Source organism: Quercus robur, chromosome 3 (genome assembly GCF_932294415.1).
Source record: "Quercus robur chromosome 3, dhQueRobu3.1, whole genome shotgun sequence".
NCBI classification, from domain to species: domain Eukaryota; kingdom Viridiplantae; phylum Streptophyta; class Magnoliopsida; order Fagales; family Fagaceae; genus Quercus; species Quercus robur.
Genome location: NC_065536.1, coordinates 1172470 through 1190607, shown reverse-complemented (window position 1 = coordinate 1190607; position 18138 = coordinate 1172470). Strand labels below are relative to the sequence as shown.

General features: G+C 31.4%; 1 protein-coding gene and 1 long non-coding RNA gene across 5 annotated transcripts in view; both read right to left on the bottom strand.

The window, feature by feature from the left end:
• Positions 1-9815: 9815 nt before the first annotated feature.
• LOC126716604 (uncharacterized) lies at positions 9816-12497 on the bottom strand. The gene is made up of 2 exons (XR_007652149.1): positions 12194-12497; positions 9816-11308 (listed from the first exon to the last, which is right to left on the bottom strand). It is a non-coding gene; the product is annotated as an uncharacterized LOC126716604 (long non-coding RNA).
• A 2978-nt stretch (positions 12498-15475) lies between these two features.
• Positions 15476-18138, bottom strand: part of LOC126716602 (disease resistance protein RGA2-like) — a 49715-nt gene continuing 47052 nt past the window's right edge. The window contains exons 12-13 of one of the 4 annotated variants that reach the window (XM_050417437.1): positions 16788-17345; positions 15476-16554 (exon numbers count right to left, since the gene is read on the bottom strand). In XM_050417437.1, coding sequence (XP_050273394.1) covers positions 15712-16554; positions 16788-17345 — 1401 coding nt within the window. In that variant the 3' untranslated portion in view covers positions 15476-15711. The remainder of the gene's footprint in view (positions 16555-16787; positions 17346-18138) is intronic. The other 3 variants (XM_050417433.1, XM_050417434.1, XM_050417436.1) reach the window with 3 other exon arrangements.

Sequence of the window (18138 nt, the reverse complement as noted above, 5' to 3'; positions counted from 1 at the left end):
TATCTCAAACATACAAGGAAATGATTGACTAAACATAATCAAATTTGACATGGAATTGAAGCCAATAAAACATGATTGAAAATTACAACTTTACAAGTTTGTAAAATAGTTTGTATCTATATCATTACTCTTTTTCCAAATAATTATTGGCAAGTAAAAATGTGATATTAGTGGTAAATCCAGATTAGAACTAGTAAGAATTGTCACATCAATAGTTTGTAAAAATGTTGTAAAATAATTTGTAATCTGCAAGTGTACTTAATTTGGACCTTAAGAGTTAAGAGTAGCAATTACACGAATTAATTTAAACTTTCTAAATGTGTTACAAATGATCAAATAACTGAAATAAGTAAGGTATGGAAAATTTAAAAAATAAAAAGGACATGATTGATGTAATCAATTACGTCAATCTTGTATTTTATAGGAAGATTAACATGAGCAAATTACGTCAATCCATTGTAGCTTGCATTGAGTGATTTTTTCAAATCAAAAATGATTTGATTTGAAAATTTCATCTCAAATATGGATAGAGATGAGGTGATAACTAAGGTGCAATAACTAAGGTTATTATAGTATTCCATCATGCAATTGCACATTAAAAATTGAGATTGAAAGTTTCAAAAATTACTTTTAATCGCAACTATTAGGTTCTAAATATTTAGGATTAAATGTTTAGATTTCTAAATTTATGTATATTGGCAAACCAAGATCAAAACATGTCTAGATTAGGTGTTAGATATTGCTCATGATGGTTCAAGTCAAGATTCAAGAACATGTAATCTGCAGAAAGAAGAGTTTAGTTTCTGTGAAGCTCGACCAATCAAAAAATAGATTCAACTGATCAAAAATCGTGTTCTGCAAATTTTAAATCAGGCCCAAGCCTGCAAAAATGTTTAGGGTTTCAGTCCAACACTATAAGGTATAAAAGAAAAACCCTAATTACGTTTCAGAAACTCTTGGAAGTCTTGTGAGTGGGATCTCAAAGTCACAAACAGGGAGTTTATGTTCAGCAAATCCAAGATAGAAGGGTCTGTGGAGTTAGAGCTGTACGTGGTTGAGTTAGTAAGTTTTACATAAGGTAGCTTTAGATTTAGGATTTAAATCTATTGTAATCTTCCATTCTATCATAGTGGATTTGTTTATCTTAAGGATAGCTAGATTAAAATCTCCCCAGGTTTTTACCTTGAAACGATTGGTTTCTTTGGTTTTCTTAAGTCATCATATTACTGTCTTCTTTACTTTTCCGCACTAAGTAATATGTTTGCATGCGTTTAACCAAAATTTAATAATTAACTTAAGAAAATACTTGGCTAATTCATTAGGTTAAACTAATCTGTTTTTAAAGGGTCTAAACAAACAAACAACAGCCATTAAATAAAAAATATTTTTAACCTTTAACTTTTTACCATTTTTACTTTTATTCTTATTCTTTTAAGGGATAATTGTAGTAAACCCACCTGTGGTTTGGCCCAAATTCACATTGCCTACCCATAGTTTAAAAATGGTCACTTTGCCCACTTGAAATTTGCTCCGTTTGTCTCCTGTTACCTACCTCCATTAAAAATGAGAATAAATATGTAATTTTTACCACCATTTTATGTCTCTCTCCTCCAAAATGAAAAACACATACAAAAATAAGAGAAAACATGATCAAAAACTTAGGGTTCTATAAATTAATAAAATCTTATTCTCTCTCACCTTTTCACCATGTCTCTCTTTCTTAATTATTTGCTGACATTTGATTATTTGCTGCTTACCTCGCTGATTAGCCTAATTCCTAGAGTTTGAAGTTAAGCTATATGTGTTCAATCTAGCTTAAGTTGATTCAGAGTAGGTTTATCATTTCGAACCCAGAGCTGTCTACATGAAATCTAAATAACCTTAGTCACTAGTCAGTATAATTGCAAAAACTAATCATTGACTAAAAGCAAAAATTAATTAAGTTTTTTGCTACTATTCTTAAGCTATATATGATTGGTATTTGGTGGTTAGAGATATAATATTGGTTTTGGAAGGACCAGGCTCTAGAGAGAGCTCCTCCTTTTCGGCCCTCAGATCTGCGGGGTATTGTAGTATTGTGGGTTTGCCACACCAGGGGTATGTTAAAAACGTGTGTTAGATTGGGGGCTTCCCACTTTGCACAGTGAGAGGCATCAATCTTGTTGGCTTATTAGTGCAACGAAGGTCCTTTGTTGTCTCACAAGTCCTCCTTTGTTGTCTCACAAGCCCTGCTGGTCCATCGTAGGTGAAGCTTCCATTTGAATCGTTGATAGATGGTGGATGATTATGATTTGCATTAACAATAATTCTTTGTTGTTACCATTGTGCTAGAAGAGAGAGAGATGAAGAGGAGAGAGAAAGACACAGTGGAAGAGGAGAGGGAGAGCCAAATGTTTGTTATTAATTTTTACTAAACCCTAACTTTTTGATCTTTTTTTCTCTTCTTTTTGTTTGTGTTTTTTGTTTTAGGAGGAGAGAAACATAAAATAAGAGCAAAAATACATATTTACCATCATTTTTAATAAAGGTGAGTTACAGAAAACAAACGGAGTGAACCCTAAGTGGGTAAAATGATACTTTTCAAACCATGAGTAGGCAATATGAATTCGGATCACTTTTACAAGCCATGCGTGTAGATTTTATCCAAATATAGTCGCTTAAAAAGTTGATCAAACAGCAAAATCAGTGGTGGAAATACCAAACCACAAGATTTTCCTGAAACCGAACTACCAAACCATGATAGCAATTAAAACTCAGGCAGTCAGGCTGAACTTAACGGGAAGTGATAACAAAAAAGTTGAAAAGATGATGATGATGATGTCCTTTACAATTTATCGGGAAATGACTTCAGAATACCATACAAGTTTGAGGGCAAGTGCCGGCATTATACATAGATATTGAAATGTTTGATCAATATATAAATCCATAGAATCTCTAGGCAGTCAGTAGAATACTTTTGGTAACTGCGATCCTTCATTAAGTCAGTGAAATATGAAGTATAACAAGTTCCCATAATTTTTTTTCTTATGACTCTCTCATACTCTTTCCACCACAGCATGTAGCTGCTCCACAGCAAGAAAGTCTCAAGTGATACTGCATCATTTTTCATCAAACACAATATATAGTTGCGAGTTGCCCTGTTCTTCACAGTTCTTTACTAATCTCTCACACTCAACCCTTACATTGAATCCCACAAACATACAAGGAAATGATTGACTAAATATAATCAAATTTGACACGAAATTAAAGCCAATAAAAAATAATTGAAAATTACAACTTTAAGTTTGTAAAATTGTTTGTATCTATATCATTACTCTTTTTCTAAATAATTATTGGCAAGTAAAAATGTGATATTAGTAGTAAACCCAGATTAGAACTAGTAAGAATTTGTTACATCAATAGTTTGTAAAAATGTTGTTAAATAATTTGTGACCGCATTGTTACTCATTTTCTATTGCAAGCTTATTTAATTTGGACCTTAAGAGTTAAGAGTAGCAATTACACGAATTAATTTAAACTTTCTAAATGTGTTACAAATGATCAAATAACTGAAATAAGTAAGGTATGGAAAATTTAAAAAATAAAAAGGACATGATTGATGTAATCAATTACGTCAATCTTGTATTTTATAGGAAGATTAACATGAGCAAATTACGTCAATCAATTGTAGCTTGCATTGTGTGTTTTTTTCAAATAAAACATGATTTGATTTGAAAATTTCATCTCAAATATGGATAGAGATGAGGTGATAACTAAGGTGCAATAACTAAGGTTATCATAGTATTGCACCATGCAATTGCACATTAAAAATTGAGATTGAAAGTTTCAAAAATTACTTTTAATCGCAACTGTTAGGTTCTAAATATTTAGGATTAAATGTTTAGATTTCTAAATTTATGTATGTTGGCAAACCAAGATCAAAACATGTCTAGATTAGGTGTTAGATATTGCTCATGATGGTTCAAGTCAAGATTCAAGAACATGCAAGCTGCAGAAAGAAGAGTTCAATTTCTATGAAGCTCGACCAATTGAAAAATAGGTTCAACCGATCAAAAATCGTGTTCTGTAGATATTAAATCAGGCCCAAGTATGGAAAATGTTTAGGGTTTCAGTCCAACACTATAAGGTACAAAAGAAAAACCCTAATTACATTTCAGAAGCTCTTGGAAGTCTTGTGAGTTACTCCTATGAGATCTGTGAGGTTTTTGTAACCTTCTAACTCTATAAGCGTCTATTGGAACAAGATCTAAATCCAGAACTGGTGGAAACAAATTGCTACATAAAGATCTAATACTTATGGTAATCTGAAACCTTTGAGTGGGATCTCAAAGTCACAAACGGGGAGTTTGTGTTCAGCAAATCCAAGATAGAAGGGTCCGTGGAGTCAAAGCTGTACGTGGTTGTGTTACATAAGGTAGCTTTATAGTTAGGGTTTAAATATATTGTAATCTTCCATTCTATCATAGTGGATTCCTTTATCTTGAGGATAGCTAGGTTAAAACCTTCCCGGGTTTTTACCTTGAAACGGTTGGTTTCTTTGGTTTTCTTGGGTCATCATATTACTGTCTTCTTTACTTTTCCGCACTAAGTAATAAGTTTGCATGCGTTTAACCAAAATTTAATAATTAACCTAAGAAAATACTTGTCTAATTCATTAGGTTAAACTAATCTATTTTTAAAGGGTCTAAACAAACAAACAGCAGCCATTAAATAAAAAATCTTTTTAACTTTTAACTTTTTACCATTTTTACTTTTATTCTTATTTTTTTAAGGGATAATTGCAGTAAACCCACCTGTGGTTTGGCCCAAATTCACATTGCCTACCCATGGTTTAAAAAGTGTCACTTTGCCCACTTGAAATTTGCTCCGTTTGTCTCCAGTTACCCACCTCCGTTAAAAATGAGGATATATATGTAATTTTTACCACCATTTTTTGTCTCTCTTCCAAAACGAAAAACACATACAAAAATAAGAGAAAACAAGATCAAAAAGTTAGGGTTCTGTAAAAATTAATAAAATCTGACTCTCTCTCACCTTTTCACCATGTCTCTCTCTCTCAATTATTTGCTGACATTTGACTATTTGCTGCTTACCTCACTGATTAGCCTAACACCCGGAGTTTGAAGTTAAGCTCTATGTGTTCAATCTAGCTTAAGTTGATTCAGAGTAGGTTTATCATTTCGAACCCAGAGCTGTCTACATGAAATCTAAATAACCTCAGTCACTAGTCAGTATAATTGCAAAAACTAATCATTGACTAAAAGCAAAAATTAATTAAGTTTTTTGCCACTATTCTTAAGCTATATATGATTGGAATTTGGTGGTTAGAGATATAATATTGGTTTTGGAAGGACTAGGCTCTAGAGAGAGCTCCTCCTTTTCAGCCCTCAGATCTGCGGGGTGTTTTTAGCATTATGGGTTTGACACACCAGAGGTGCAATGTTAAAAGCATGTATTAGATTGGGGGCTTCCCACTTACTTTGCATAGTGAGAAGAGTCAATCTTTGTTGGCTTATCAATGCAACGAAGGTCCTTTGTTGTCTCACGAGCCCTGCTGTTCCATCGTAGGTGAAGCTTCCATTTGAATCATTGATAGATGGTGGATGATTATGATTTGCATCTATATCTATATATATATATATATATATATATATAATAGCAGAAGCTGAGAGAAAGTAGATTCCTACAATTAAGGAGGTGTTGACAAATAGGAAAAGTGCCTATCTAAAATTCAGACAAGCTTCACTTTAAAAAGCGATACATTATATTGTTTGGGAATCCTACACACCGTTTAAAGGCTCTCATTATGAATAATAATAAAAATTTAACCGGTTAAAATTAAAGGTTACACAGAAATAGAATTAGAGAGGCGATGAAAGAGAGGGAGGTGACAAGCACACGGGGAAAGAAGCAAAGAGAGAGGGGCAATAAAATAGAGAGAGGATGAGGCAGAATGGCGAACTCTGCATCAATTCTGCCAATTTTACGGTAAAATCCAACCAAAATCCCAATCATTACAATGTTTGAAAGCCCGATTTACACAAAAAACCCAAAACGACCCATTCCAGATAAACCTTTTCTTCTTCTTTGCCTCTTCCTCCGCGTTGAAGTCGTTTTCTCTGCCTCTCTCAATTCTTAAAACCCCTAAACCATAGCCCATCGCCGCTCTCTCACTCCTTCAACATCCCACCGCTGTCATATATTGTTTAGAACAACTATAAAAAAACAATAAAAAAACAGTCTTTCTACCATTTTTTCTACTGTTTGGAGGACAATTTTTTAAAAAAAAAAAAGTCTCACGCAAGGGAAGATAGAGAGAGGCTGGAACCACTACCGGTGAGTTTTTATCTTCAATTCAAGTTTGTTTTTTTAATTATGATTAGGGTTTGATATTTTGTTTGGATTGGTTTTGATTTTGGTATTCAAATTAAGTTTTTCTCTTCACTTTTCAGTTTGACATTTTGATCAGGCTTTTGATATTTGTTTGGGTCTTTTGATTATATTTGGTTCTCATTATGTTATTTGAGTTATAAGTGATTCTGTTTTGATTATTTGGGAAATTTGAGAAATTTGGTTGGATTGATTTTAATTTAGGTATTTGGGTTACATTAGGTTTTGATTTTGATTTTTTGAAATTTGGGGTTAGTAACCAGAGAAATCAGACATCTTCCTATCAAAACGCCAAAAACCATTATCGGTAATTTTTTTTTTTAATATTGCTTTAAACGTTTGAGTTAATTTAGTCTTAGGTTTGGGTATTTAATTGAATTGATTTTGATTCAAGATCTATCTTCCTTTTTTACTTTTTTTTTTCCTCTAAACCACACTCTTAAATACAATTTAGAGGACAGAAAAACAGACATCTTCGAGAGCGTGAGGGAGATTGAAGAAGTTTGATTTTTTTTTTTAAATTTGATTTTGATTGTCAATTTTTCATATACTTACTGCTACAATTATAGGAAAAAATAATTGTGTTAAGTTCTTAAAATTTTCTACTGCATATGACTAATTGTTGACAATTTTCTATTCAATTTTTATCTATTTTAAATTAGTTCTATGACAGATTTTGTTTGATGTTTCTGAAATGATTTCAAATTGCAGAGTGAATATTTGTGGATTTGTTTAATTAGTTTAAATAGATGGGTTAGATTTAGTTTTGATTAAGGGGTTTTGGTTAGAAATTTTGTTTAGATTAGCTGGCTTGGCATAAATTGGTTTTAGGTATCTAGAATCGATTTTGCATATTTGGGCCCCTTTGATTTTGAATTTGTCTCTGTTGTTTCTGAATGGTCCCTTTTTAAAATCCATTGAAAATATGCGGAGAAACATGGTACAAATTATATGATTGATTGCACCAGTTTCATTACTCCACTATAGTTGTTAGGAAATATTGTCCTGGACATTTGGTGCCCTATTTCTTAAATGCTTCTCACTTGGATATGAAAGAATCATCCTTCAATTGTGTTCTTTGTGAACATCTTTATCAAAAACATGTATCATTCATGTATGGTATGTTAGTGTTCTCAATTAGTCCATGAAAGAACTACCATATTGCCAAGTAGTTTTTTTGCTGCATTATGTTTTTATTTTTTTTTTAAAGTTGTTTTAAAAGATTATCAGAGTTATCCTAATATTGTTTAAGTGAAACTATTTTCGATATTGTATTCTTTTTCTATCTTTCACAATTCAAAACCTAATTATGTGATAAAGATTTTGGATTTTGTGCACATGTCAAGTCTTAATAATATTGATAATTGTTATATATTGTCTTAGTTCATACTCTGTTAAGAGCATACCCAACTGCTTATGAAAAAAAAATGCATTGTCTCACCAAAAGGCCATTTGATTTATTTTACATTACTACTCTTACAAGAGTCCTTACATCACATTCTTTATTTTACAATACACCATATTAAAATAATATTTTTTTAACACCTAACACAGGTCATGCGTGTTTGAGTGACAGAAAAAGAATAAAAAAGGATTGTGTGTTTGAGATGAGAGATTGAGTAAGAGAGAATGCATAGGCTATACAATATCATCTAAAAATACATGATACTATAAGAATGTTTATAAAATTTGCTACAGGAATGTGAGACCGGTTATGTAAGGCTCCTTTTTTCTGTTTATTTATTTATTAATTTTTTTTTTTATGAAAATCTTTACATACTTTGCATTTCATCTGGTTTTAAAGGACCAGATGAGCATAGAAGTAATACAATGCTTGAATGGATTATCTAAAAGCTCTCAAATTTAGTAAGAGATCTCAGATTTAGTAGTAAGAAGAAGAGTACTAATTTTGAAAAAATCTTAGCGTAAAAGAGAAAAATGATGAAGTGTTTGGCTCATTTGTTGTGGCTGTGATTTACTTCTTACCAATTATTGTGTTACTGTTTGAACCTAACAGAATTTGTATTGCTTTTTTTTATTTCTTTGGATTCGTTGGTCAAAATATTTTGGTACCGTTTGATTTTGTAATTATGATATTGAAATATGCTACCATGATCTATATGTTTGATTGATTTTCTTCTTAAAAAGTATCTACCAATGGGTTATATAATGAGTTAATGGAGTTTCATGATTTCATCCCTTAGTATTTTAAGAAGTTATTTACAAAATATTGTGTATATAAGTGCAAGAGCTCTTAACTCTCCCTTACCATTCATCTAATAATGAATAGGCCATTATGATTTTATTGTGTCTTTAAGCTTTTGGAATTTTGTGTACATAAAATTATTTTATCAGTAGAATAAGTACATTGATGCTACTATGCCAGGATTGAGATTTCCATGATCTATTGATACATGGGTGAAGAGGGATGTTTGATTGTAAAAGGGGAGAGTTTTTGTTTTGTTTTTGATATGATTTGTAGTGTAGTTTCTAATCTGGGTTCAGTTCAGAAACTAAGGCCCCACTTGGTTGATGCCAAAAAATAAAATACGTGGATAAAACATATAAATTAATATATGTAAATATAAATGAAGTTCAGAGGCCAAAAATGCTACTCTGAGATAACAGGGGACTTTTTATCGCTTTTCAGAACTATACTATAATCTCTGACATGTAACTTTCTGAATTCTGAACTAAATTTTTTGGGGTGTGTATGGTTATGGTGCAGTGGGTAATTTTTGCATAGGGATCTCCAGTACAACAAAGGACTTACCAATGCTTTGGTCATTCAGTTGACTCCTTGCCGCCAGTCTGTACTTGTTGTCATGCTAGCAAAAACAGGGGTTTTAACCGGTTTTACATATTATTGGATTTGATTGTTTTCTAATTCATAAAATGATCCCGCGCACTGCGCGGGTTAAACACTAGTATTACTAAAAGTTGAAGTGTAACATTTATTACTACTGAACTCTTGTTGCGCCACCTCATCGCCACATCATTTGCTAAATAATTATTATTTATTATTTATTCCTATTTTTTTACCAAAAAAAATATAAATAAATTATTGACTTTACATATTCATTTTTGTCGATTTTAACATCTATATATATTTCTTTTTTATTTCCAATTTTCCTACAATTTTTTTTACATTCACTTATTTTTTAAATATTTACACTTTCTTCAACCTTTCTTCTTCCCTTACCTTTTCATCTCCTCACTGTCACGCCCCAAACCCGATACCCGGATTTGTGGCCATGACCGGCATGCTAATATCAAGCTTAAACCTGATATTAACAAGAATCAACTTAACTTTTACAAAAGCTTTCCTTTTTCTTTTCATTCTTGTTTCTTTACTTCTTGTTATAATTTTTCACTTGATAGTCAGAGCATCTACACTGTTCTCAAAAGAAAATATAATCCACTAGTCATTTAATTTCCACACTTTCACATAATACATCTCTTAATACTTTAAGGTACACAACTTTCATTAGATCCTAAAATACACAATACTACAAAGCTAAACATCAAATTGCTAATTTAGGATCTATACATTAAAACTAAAACTAGCTCCTTCCAAAACTCGACTAAAACTCCCTCTGCTCCAAAATAAAACCTGCTAACTGAAAGAGTGGAAGGGGTGACCTACACAGCTCAGTAAAGATAATATATATGAGAATTTAATAAGGATGCATGTAAATCAGATCATTTCATTCTATGAATATTCGAATAGGAGAACAACTTTTCATTCATAGTATTTTATACTATTCATAATAATAACTTATATGCTTTTCATAGGAAAATAATTGTTCTACCTTTTCTTATCAGAATAATATTACCAAAATCTTTCGGATTTAATTTCTTTCATTTCTTACAAAGTCACCAAATGTAATATTGATTGTTTAAAATCAACATATATGCATTCTCATTACAAAATAATTATTTTAAATTAAATCAAATAATCAGTAATTTTATCTTAAACTAGAAACATCTTGACGAATAAGAAAACTTTTCATTATAATCTTCTTCTCGTAAAATATTATAACTTTCATAGTCATAAAACTTAACGTTTCATAAAGAACAGGTATCTAATAACTTTTAAACATAAACTTGTACTTTCATCAGAAGCTTTATCTTTAAAGCACAACAGAACTTCAGAAACTTTTATATTTAATGAACAACTTTTCTTTTCATCAAAAACTTCTTCTTGCCATGAGAGCTTTTACTTTTCACAATGCGTTTAAACAAAATAATTCTCTCATGATTAATAACATAACATAGTTGTTCATAACATATTGGTTAGTCCATATCTGATAAGTCTGTACAGAGAAGGTCTCATCACATTTGGGTGACCTCGTGTGCATGATATTGTCCTCTTTGAGAGGCCCGATGGAACATCTCCTCAAGGTCTTATTCCTCCTTGCCGTCCGTAAACACTGGGGAGAAGGCCTTAATCAGATTAGAGTTACGGGTAACCCCATTTCCTCAACTTTAAATGGCCAAACATATAACATTTTTCCATGGAAAGCTAATAATTAACCCTTACTGGCCGAATTCAGATCACCAGAGGACATAACTCGAAAACCTTTCATACGTATACATCATACTGAAATTTCTTATTTTGCATAACATTTCACAATAATAGCATTTCCATTCTTTTCTTTAAACATCATGTTCGTGGAAATTAGTAATGGCATCAATATGCTTAAATCATATACATAAGGTTTCGAAAGCTCACAAACATATCTTTTTCTGAAACATGCTTATATGTCATATCTCTAATAAAAAACTTTTAATGCATAATTTACTTTAAAATAACCTCAGGACTTACCAAATGCTCATATAACTTATCCCTTACCTGAAAGCAGAGGAACCAAGAGCCTACAGTCGAAGGAGCTTAGACCTGGGGAACTGCTAACACCTAAACCAAATATCAAAACTTATTACTTTCTATCAATTATTCCTTATCATAAACTTACACATTCATCTTAAAGCCTATCTCTTAAAATCAAGGAAATCCTAATCCCACCTCAAAGAGGTTCCCACAAACAACATGATGTACTAAACCATAGAGAAACCAATGCATAAAATTTATATATGATCCTAACATACCAAAGGATGAGCAAATCAAATTATAACTCAAAACATACACCCTAACTTGAGAATTAAATCCACAAAGTCAGGTGTAGCATATGTTGTTTACTGCTCATTTCAGCAGCATATGCTCCATTTTTAAAATACAAATGGGCTGTCCACACACATCTAATTGTCATGAAATTTTACATAACTACTCCCCTGTATGTCCAGTATATACCATAAAGATTTCGATGTCAAAAAATAAACCCATGATTTACTAAAAATCACGCAAGACAGTATACTCAAATCTGTCCTGACAGAATTTCTTGCAACTTACAAATTAAATCATTATTTTTATGTTCATCCAAATGTTGTGAGACCACTTTTATAACAACCATGTGTGTTTTAGAATTCATAAAAACTACTCCTAGCATCCTAATTCACAAAATATGATTTAATACATATTTTTCTTGTTGTAAACATCAAATCTGTCACAAATACAGCTTCAGTACATATTATTACAAAATCATCAACAAATAGCAATAGGCCTTAATTTCATTTGGGTATTTTTATACCCATACTATACATATTAAAATATGTTAATAAGCATTCAATTGATCACAATATCGTCAAACTTTCAAATCACTAAAACAGAATCATAGTTCAGCCTCTAAAATCAGGATAGAGGATAAAGAAGTAGAAATAAACAAATGAAGTTTTGATTACTTACCCATAAACTTTGAAACTGAAATTTTAGTGTTAACCTTTTAAATTTTCTTTAGAGAGGGATAAATTGTTTTAGTGAGGGAGGGAGGGCTGCCATGTAAGAGCAAAGGAAGAAGAGAGAAAGAAGAACACAGAAAGAGGAATAGAGAAAGAAGAAAAGGAGCTGGACTTTCTGATCTGATGCAGCCAAGAAAATAGGATAAGGGAGAAAACTTTTGGGCAGTAAAAGGAGATAAGAGATGTGGACTTTGGGTGGAATACATGTGATGCTTAGGAAAAAAATCTCACCACCCACTTTTCAACTTTTTTGCATTCACACTCACACTTTTCTACAAAGAATAACATCACTTTGCATATATATATATATATATATATATATCCTTACCTTTATAAAGTTATATCCATAATATTAAAAAAGCATATAGGTTTTATAATATCACAAAATCAAAGTTCCATGCACTTAAAAGTAATTAAGATAATGACATGCATATAAACCCATAAAATTAAGGTTGGGCTGTTACACTCACTACCCTCTACTTTAATATTTCAATTCATCTTCATTTATTTGTCTCTTGTTATCCCTTCCCTCTTACTATAAATTTGTCATTCTTTTTCATTATTTGCATAGTTTTCTCTCACAAAAACGTTCTCTCTCTCTCTCTCTCTCTCTCTCTCTCTCTCTCTCTCTCTCTCTCTCTCTCTCTCTCTCAATGTATTGGTGGATTTTTATTTTTTATTGCATCTCTACTTTAGGTTGATAAATTTTGTGTTTTTAAGAACTTTAATTTAGGTTGATACGATTTAGTTTTGTGTTTTAAGTTATTATTATTATTATTTTGCTCTTTGATTGTTAAATTTTATCCGATTACATTATAAAAAATTAAAGATAGTAGATAAAAATAAAATAGTATTCCATTACATAGCATAATTTGGATAATTCAGTGTTTATTGTTATATCTTTTAATTTTTCTTAGTTTTCTTCTCTTCTATTTTACTCAATATTGAAATTCAACCACATCCTCCTTATCATTAAATTATTTATATTTTCTCTCACTTTTTGTTTTAAAAAAATACAAAATGTAATATTTTACTTAAATTCAAATAAAAGAAAATTGTGCTCATCAAATTGTACTAATTTTTTTTTTTAAAATTTACACTTTCTCCAACTTTTCTCCTTCTCTTTACCTCTTCATCTCCCCAAACATTCTACCTTGATATCACTTTTCCTCTTTCCTTTTATTTTCCTTTATTTTGTTTCTTTTTATTATCATCCTCTTAGTATAAATTTGTCATTCACTCTTCTATTCTTTACATAATTTTCTCTCACAAAAAAGTGGTTATTTCCTACTCTTTCTCCCGTGGATTTTTATTTTTATTTTTCTTGCACCTCTATTTTTGCTTGATAAAGTTTTGTATTCTTTAGAATGCTATTTTGGTTGATGGGATTTAGTTTTGTGTTTTAAGGTTTTTTTTTTTATTTTTTTTTTATGACTTTGATTGTTAAATATTATCATATTGCATTATAAATAATTAAAAATAGTATATCAAAATGTACTATTATTATGTTACATAGAATTATTTGGATAAGTTAGTGTTTATTGTTATGTATTTTATTTTTATTTTTTTCTCATTTCATTTTATTTAATACTTAAATTCAGCCATATCCCCCATGTATATCATTAAATTATTTATATTTCCACTTCTTTTTTATTTTAAAAATTTTTAAATATAATATTTTGGCTAAATTAAATAAATAAAATTGTCCACATTAAGTGGAGTAATGCTAGGGAAACACTCATTCTCACACCCAATACATCAAAGGAAGAATGAAATACAAAATAAATCAAGTTAGAAACACTAAATTAAAAAAAAAAAAAAAAAAAAAAAAAAAACTAACAATGCATATTTAATGTCATAGAATCATCATCAAATTTTGGAAAGCGATAGGTTGCCAATGGAGAGAGAGAGAGAGATGGTATATAAAAAAAAAAAAAAAAAAAAAAACCAATACAAAGTAATAAAGAGTAGGAAAAAAAAAACGTCAATTAGTAATCGTTGATTGGAAAACAAAGAGATTGTAAGGAGAAGTAAAAAATAAAATAGAGATTACCGTGTGGAGAACTTAAAAAACTTTACAGTGTAGTAACATAAACCATTAAATTCACTAAAAAAATTAAATCAACAATTAAATGCAAGCATAGTACTAAATTTAAAACTAATCAAACTCTAATTATGGAAACCATATTAATCATAGCTAAAAAAGAGATGTTCTCTGATAGTAATAGAAATTATATAAGAAATAAAGTTAGAAAATTTAAAAATCTATTTTTTGACATTTCATATATATATATATATATATATAATTTTCATACATTATTACTTTCAAAAATCTAATAAACAATGCTACCTCTTATTAATCATTTTTGTTATACAAATCATCAGTTAGTAAATATATGATATATGATAATGGTAAGAGGCGTTACAAATGATATCACTAAAAAAAATATAAACTTAATTAGACACTATCATTATGGAGTAGTGATCTATAATTTTATGCATCTAAAAAAGTGGAATATATAAAGTTTTCTTAAAAGTATGTGTAAAGATTCACTATAAATATGTGTGTATAAAGGTAAAGAAAGGTATATTTAAGGTTTTTATTAACTTAAGGACTAATAAAAAACCAATGGTTAATAACTAAAATTATAGTATTAATACCATATTTAATGAAACCATTCTAAAAAAATTATCACACACAACATGCAGGCATGCGACTAGTTAACAATGATTCCTTGTTGTCACCATTGTACTAGAGAAGAGAGAGAGAGAGAAAGAGAGAGATGAAGAAGAGAGAGAAAGACACATAGTTGAAGAGAAGAGGGAGGGTCAAATGTTTATTATTAATTTTTACTGAACCCTAACTTTTTGATCTTTTTTTCTCTTCTTTTTGTTTGAGTTTTTTGTTTTGGGAGGAGAGAGACATAAAATGAAAACAAAAATACATATTTACCATTGTTTTTAATAGAGGTGGGTTACGGAAGACAAATATAGTGAACTTCAAGTGGGTAAAATGACACTTTTCAGACCACAAGTAGGCAATATGAATTCGGGTCAAACCACGAGTGAGATTATCTTAATTACCCCTTTTTTTAATTTATCTCACAACTTATGGTGAAAAGCACAGTGCATAGCATTCAATCCCCCAAACTGTCACTTTTACAATCCATGCGTGTAGATTTGATCCAAATATAGTCACTTAAAAAGTCGATCAAACAGCAAAATCAGCGGTGGCAATGCCAAACCACATGATTTTCCTGAAACCGAACTACCAAACCATGATAGCAATTAAAACTCAGGCAGTCAGGCTGAACTTGACGGTAAATGATAACAAAAATGTTGAAAAGATGATGATGATGATGTCCTTTACAATTTATCGGGAAATGACTTCAGAATACCATACAAGTTTGAGGGCAAGTGCCAGCACTACACATAGATATTGAAATGTATGATCAATATATAAATTCAGAGAATCTCTAGGCAGCCAGTAGAATACTTTTGGTAACCGCGATCCTTCATTAAGTCAGTGAAATATGAAGTACAAGTTCCCATAATTTTTTTTCTTATGATTCTCTCATACTCTTTCCACCACAGCATGTAGCTGCTCCACGGCAAGAAAATCTCAGGTGATACTGCATCATTTTTCATCAAACACAATACATACTTTTCAAACTTAATCAGGTTCTGCTTTGATGATTCTTTCTCCTTAATACTTGATTCTCTGCTAGTCAACAATTTGCATGAAATTCGAGCCTCCTCAACATGTGCCCAAAAGCAAGAATCCTTCGACAGAATGGAAGCCACATTTTGCTTCTTCGATTGATTTGAATTGCTTGCAGGTTTGTTTGCTTCATTAAGCCATTGCTCCAATTGTTTGTAATGTTTAGGCCTTCCTTGGTTTATGTAGTCTTTTAGGCCCTTGTTGTAATACTCAGCTATGTCCAATGGTTCAATCATCCTTCGGTAATCTGTTCCTGCAGAGAGCCATTGCGTACGAAAGGAGACACCTTCCTTGTGGGGCTTTTTCTCTACTTCATCAACCAATTTTTCCCAATAACAAGTGAGCATTTTCTTATACCTTACGACAGCATGATCACTTGAATAGCTTAGATTCTTGTAACTATCGTAGTATCCAATTCCCTTATCCTTGAAATTTTTCTTGTACCATTCCATCAAGACCATATTTATTTCCATGTCATTCAACTTCTTGGAGGGATCAAAAGCATGCCTCTTCAAGATCACCAGTTCCTTTTCCTGTCTTTCTGTCTTTGTAATCAGACTGTTGATGCCATTGTTCTGCTGTTGTTGCTGCAATGACCCAAAAAAAATAAGGGCAAGAAGTAGTCTTGGAAGATCTCCTTGATAAAGATTTTACAAAGGTAGTAATTTTCGCCATGTAAGAAATATGATATATTATGTTAATTTGGTTAGTTGTTAATAGTTGAGCTCTTCATTATTTGCATTGTACTGTATCATGTACCATAGAATGACAAATGGGTTACATGCGACACATAAAAAGTAGTAGCAAGTGAACTACGTACCTGTGGTCGCTCCAGTCCAATTGCTTCTAGTTGTGTAATAATGCCTGCCATTAATGATTCTGTATTCCTTTCAACCAACTGTGTAGCATCCTTGCGAATTACCTTATGGTTGAGATGTTGGACAAGTGCATCATAAAACTCCAAAACTTGATTAGGATTTTGATTTTCTGGACCCTCTGAGTAGGTTGCCATCAATAACTCCAAAATGGATTGACAGTCCTCAAAACAAGCACAACCCAATTCCGAACATAAGAGAAATGTACCGAAAGGCTTGTAAACATTAGTTTGCGAAGCCAATCCCATGGGACCGTGGGAAATTAAGACTCTGGGAATTGGATCCTGATCAGAAACTACATGCAAAAAGCAAGAGTTCCACGTTGGATATTTTGATATGGCCTCTTGCAGGCGATCATCACCTACAAGAGGTGAACCAAAAGTGATGCAAAGTGGGCGTATCTTGGTTGATAAATTGAATGAATCTAGTAGCCATAAGGTGAAGAGAGCAGCAACAGATCCTCCCAAACAATTTCCGGTGATAATTACCAGCCTGGAATCAATCTGCATTAAGATATGTCTAATTAAGACTAAAGTTCTTTTTACTTTTCGTTTTAGGAAAATGTTAGAAAGTTACCCAAAACCCAAGTACACCGGGGTGTACTTGGGAAGCAGTACAATCAATTCCTAAAATTATTATATGTCTAATTAAGAAAAACAGGGAACAGAATTACAGGCAACACTCCAATCTAGCAATGTTAGAAAGTTTTATTGATAGAAATAGAATTCAAACAAATAAATCAGCTACTAAGTCAACACCAAAAGCTGAAAGGAAATTCCTCCAACCAAACCAAGATATTATCATAATTCTCAACAGAGAAACCAAACATTATTGTCAGAACCGTCTTTTGCAAAGTTGGCCACTAAAGTTCAAACTAAATAGCCACTAAAGTATAAGATTAAATAGCCACTACTAGTCACATGAGCCAATGGCCAACTACAACATCCTACCAACAAGGTCTTGACTTCTTTAACATCCTATACTGTAAGGGCCATATTTTTTACATAATTGGCTAATCTTTTGACAAAATGCACTTTACTTGTAATTGGGTAGATCTAAATTAGGTTTAATATATCAAAAAGTATGTTGTTCAGAAATATCAAGTGGTATCATTAAAGACATGAAGATTGATCCAAGAAACAAGTGAAGAAAAGCTGTTTCATTAAAACTCGACATTAGCTGCTATCAAAGGGGAAAAGAAAAAAAGCTCAACACAAGCTCGATTTATCAAGAATTACGATTTTAGAAATATCAAATCTGAAATCCGGCTTATGGTGACTTGAATGATTAGGGTTT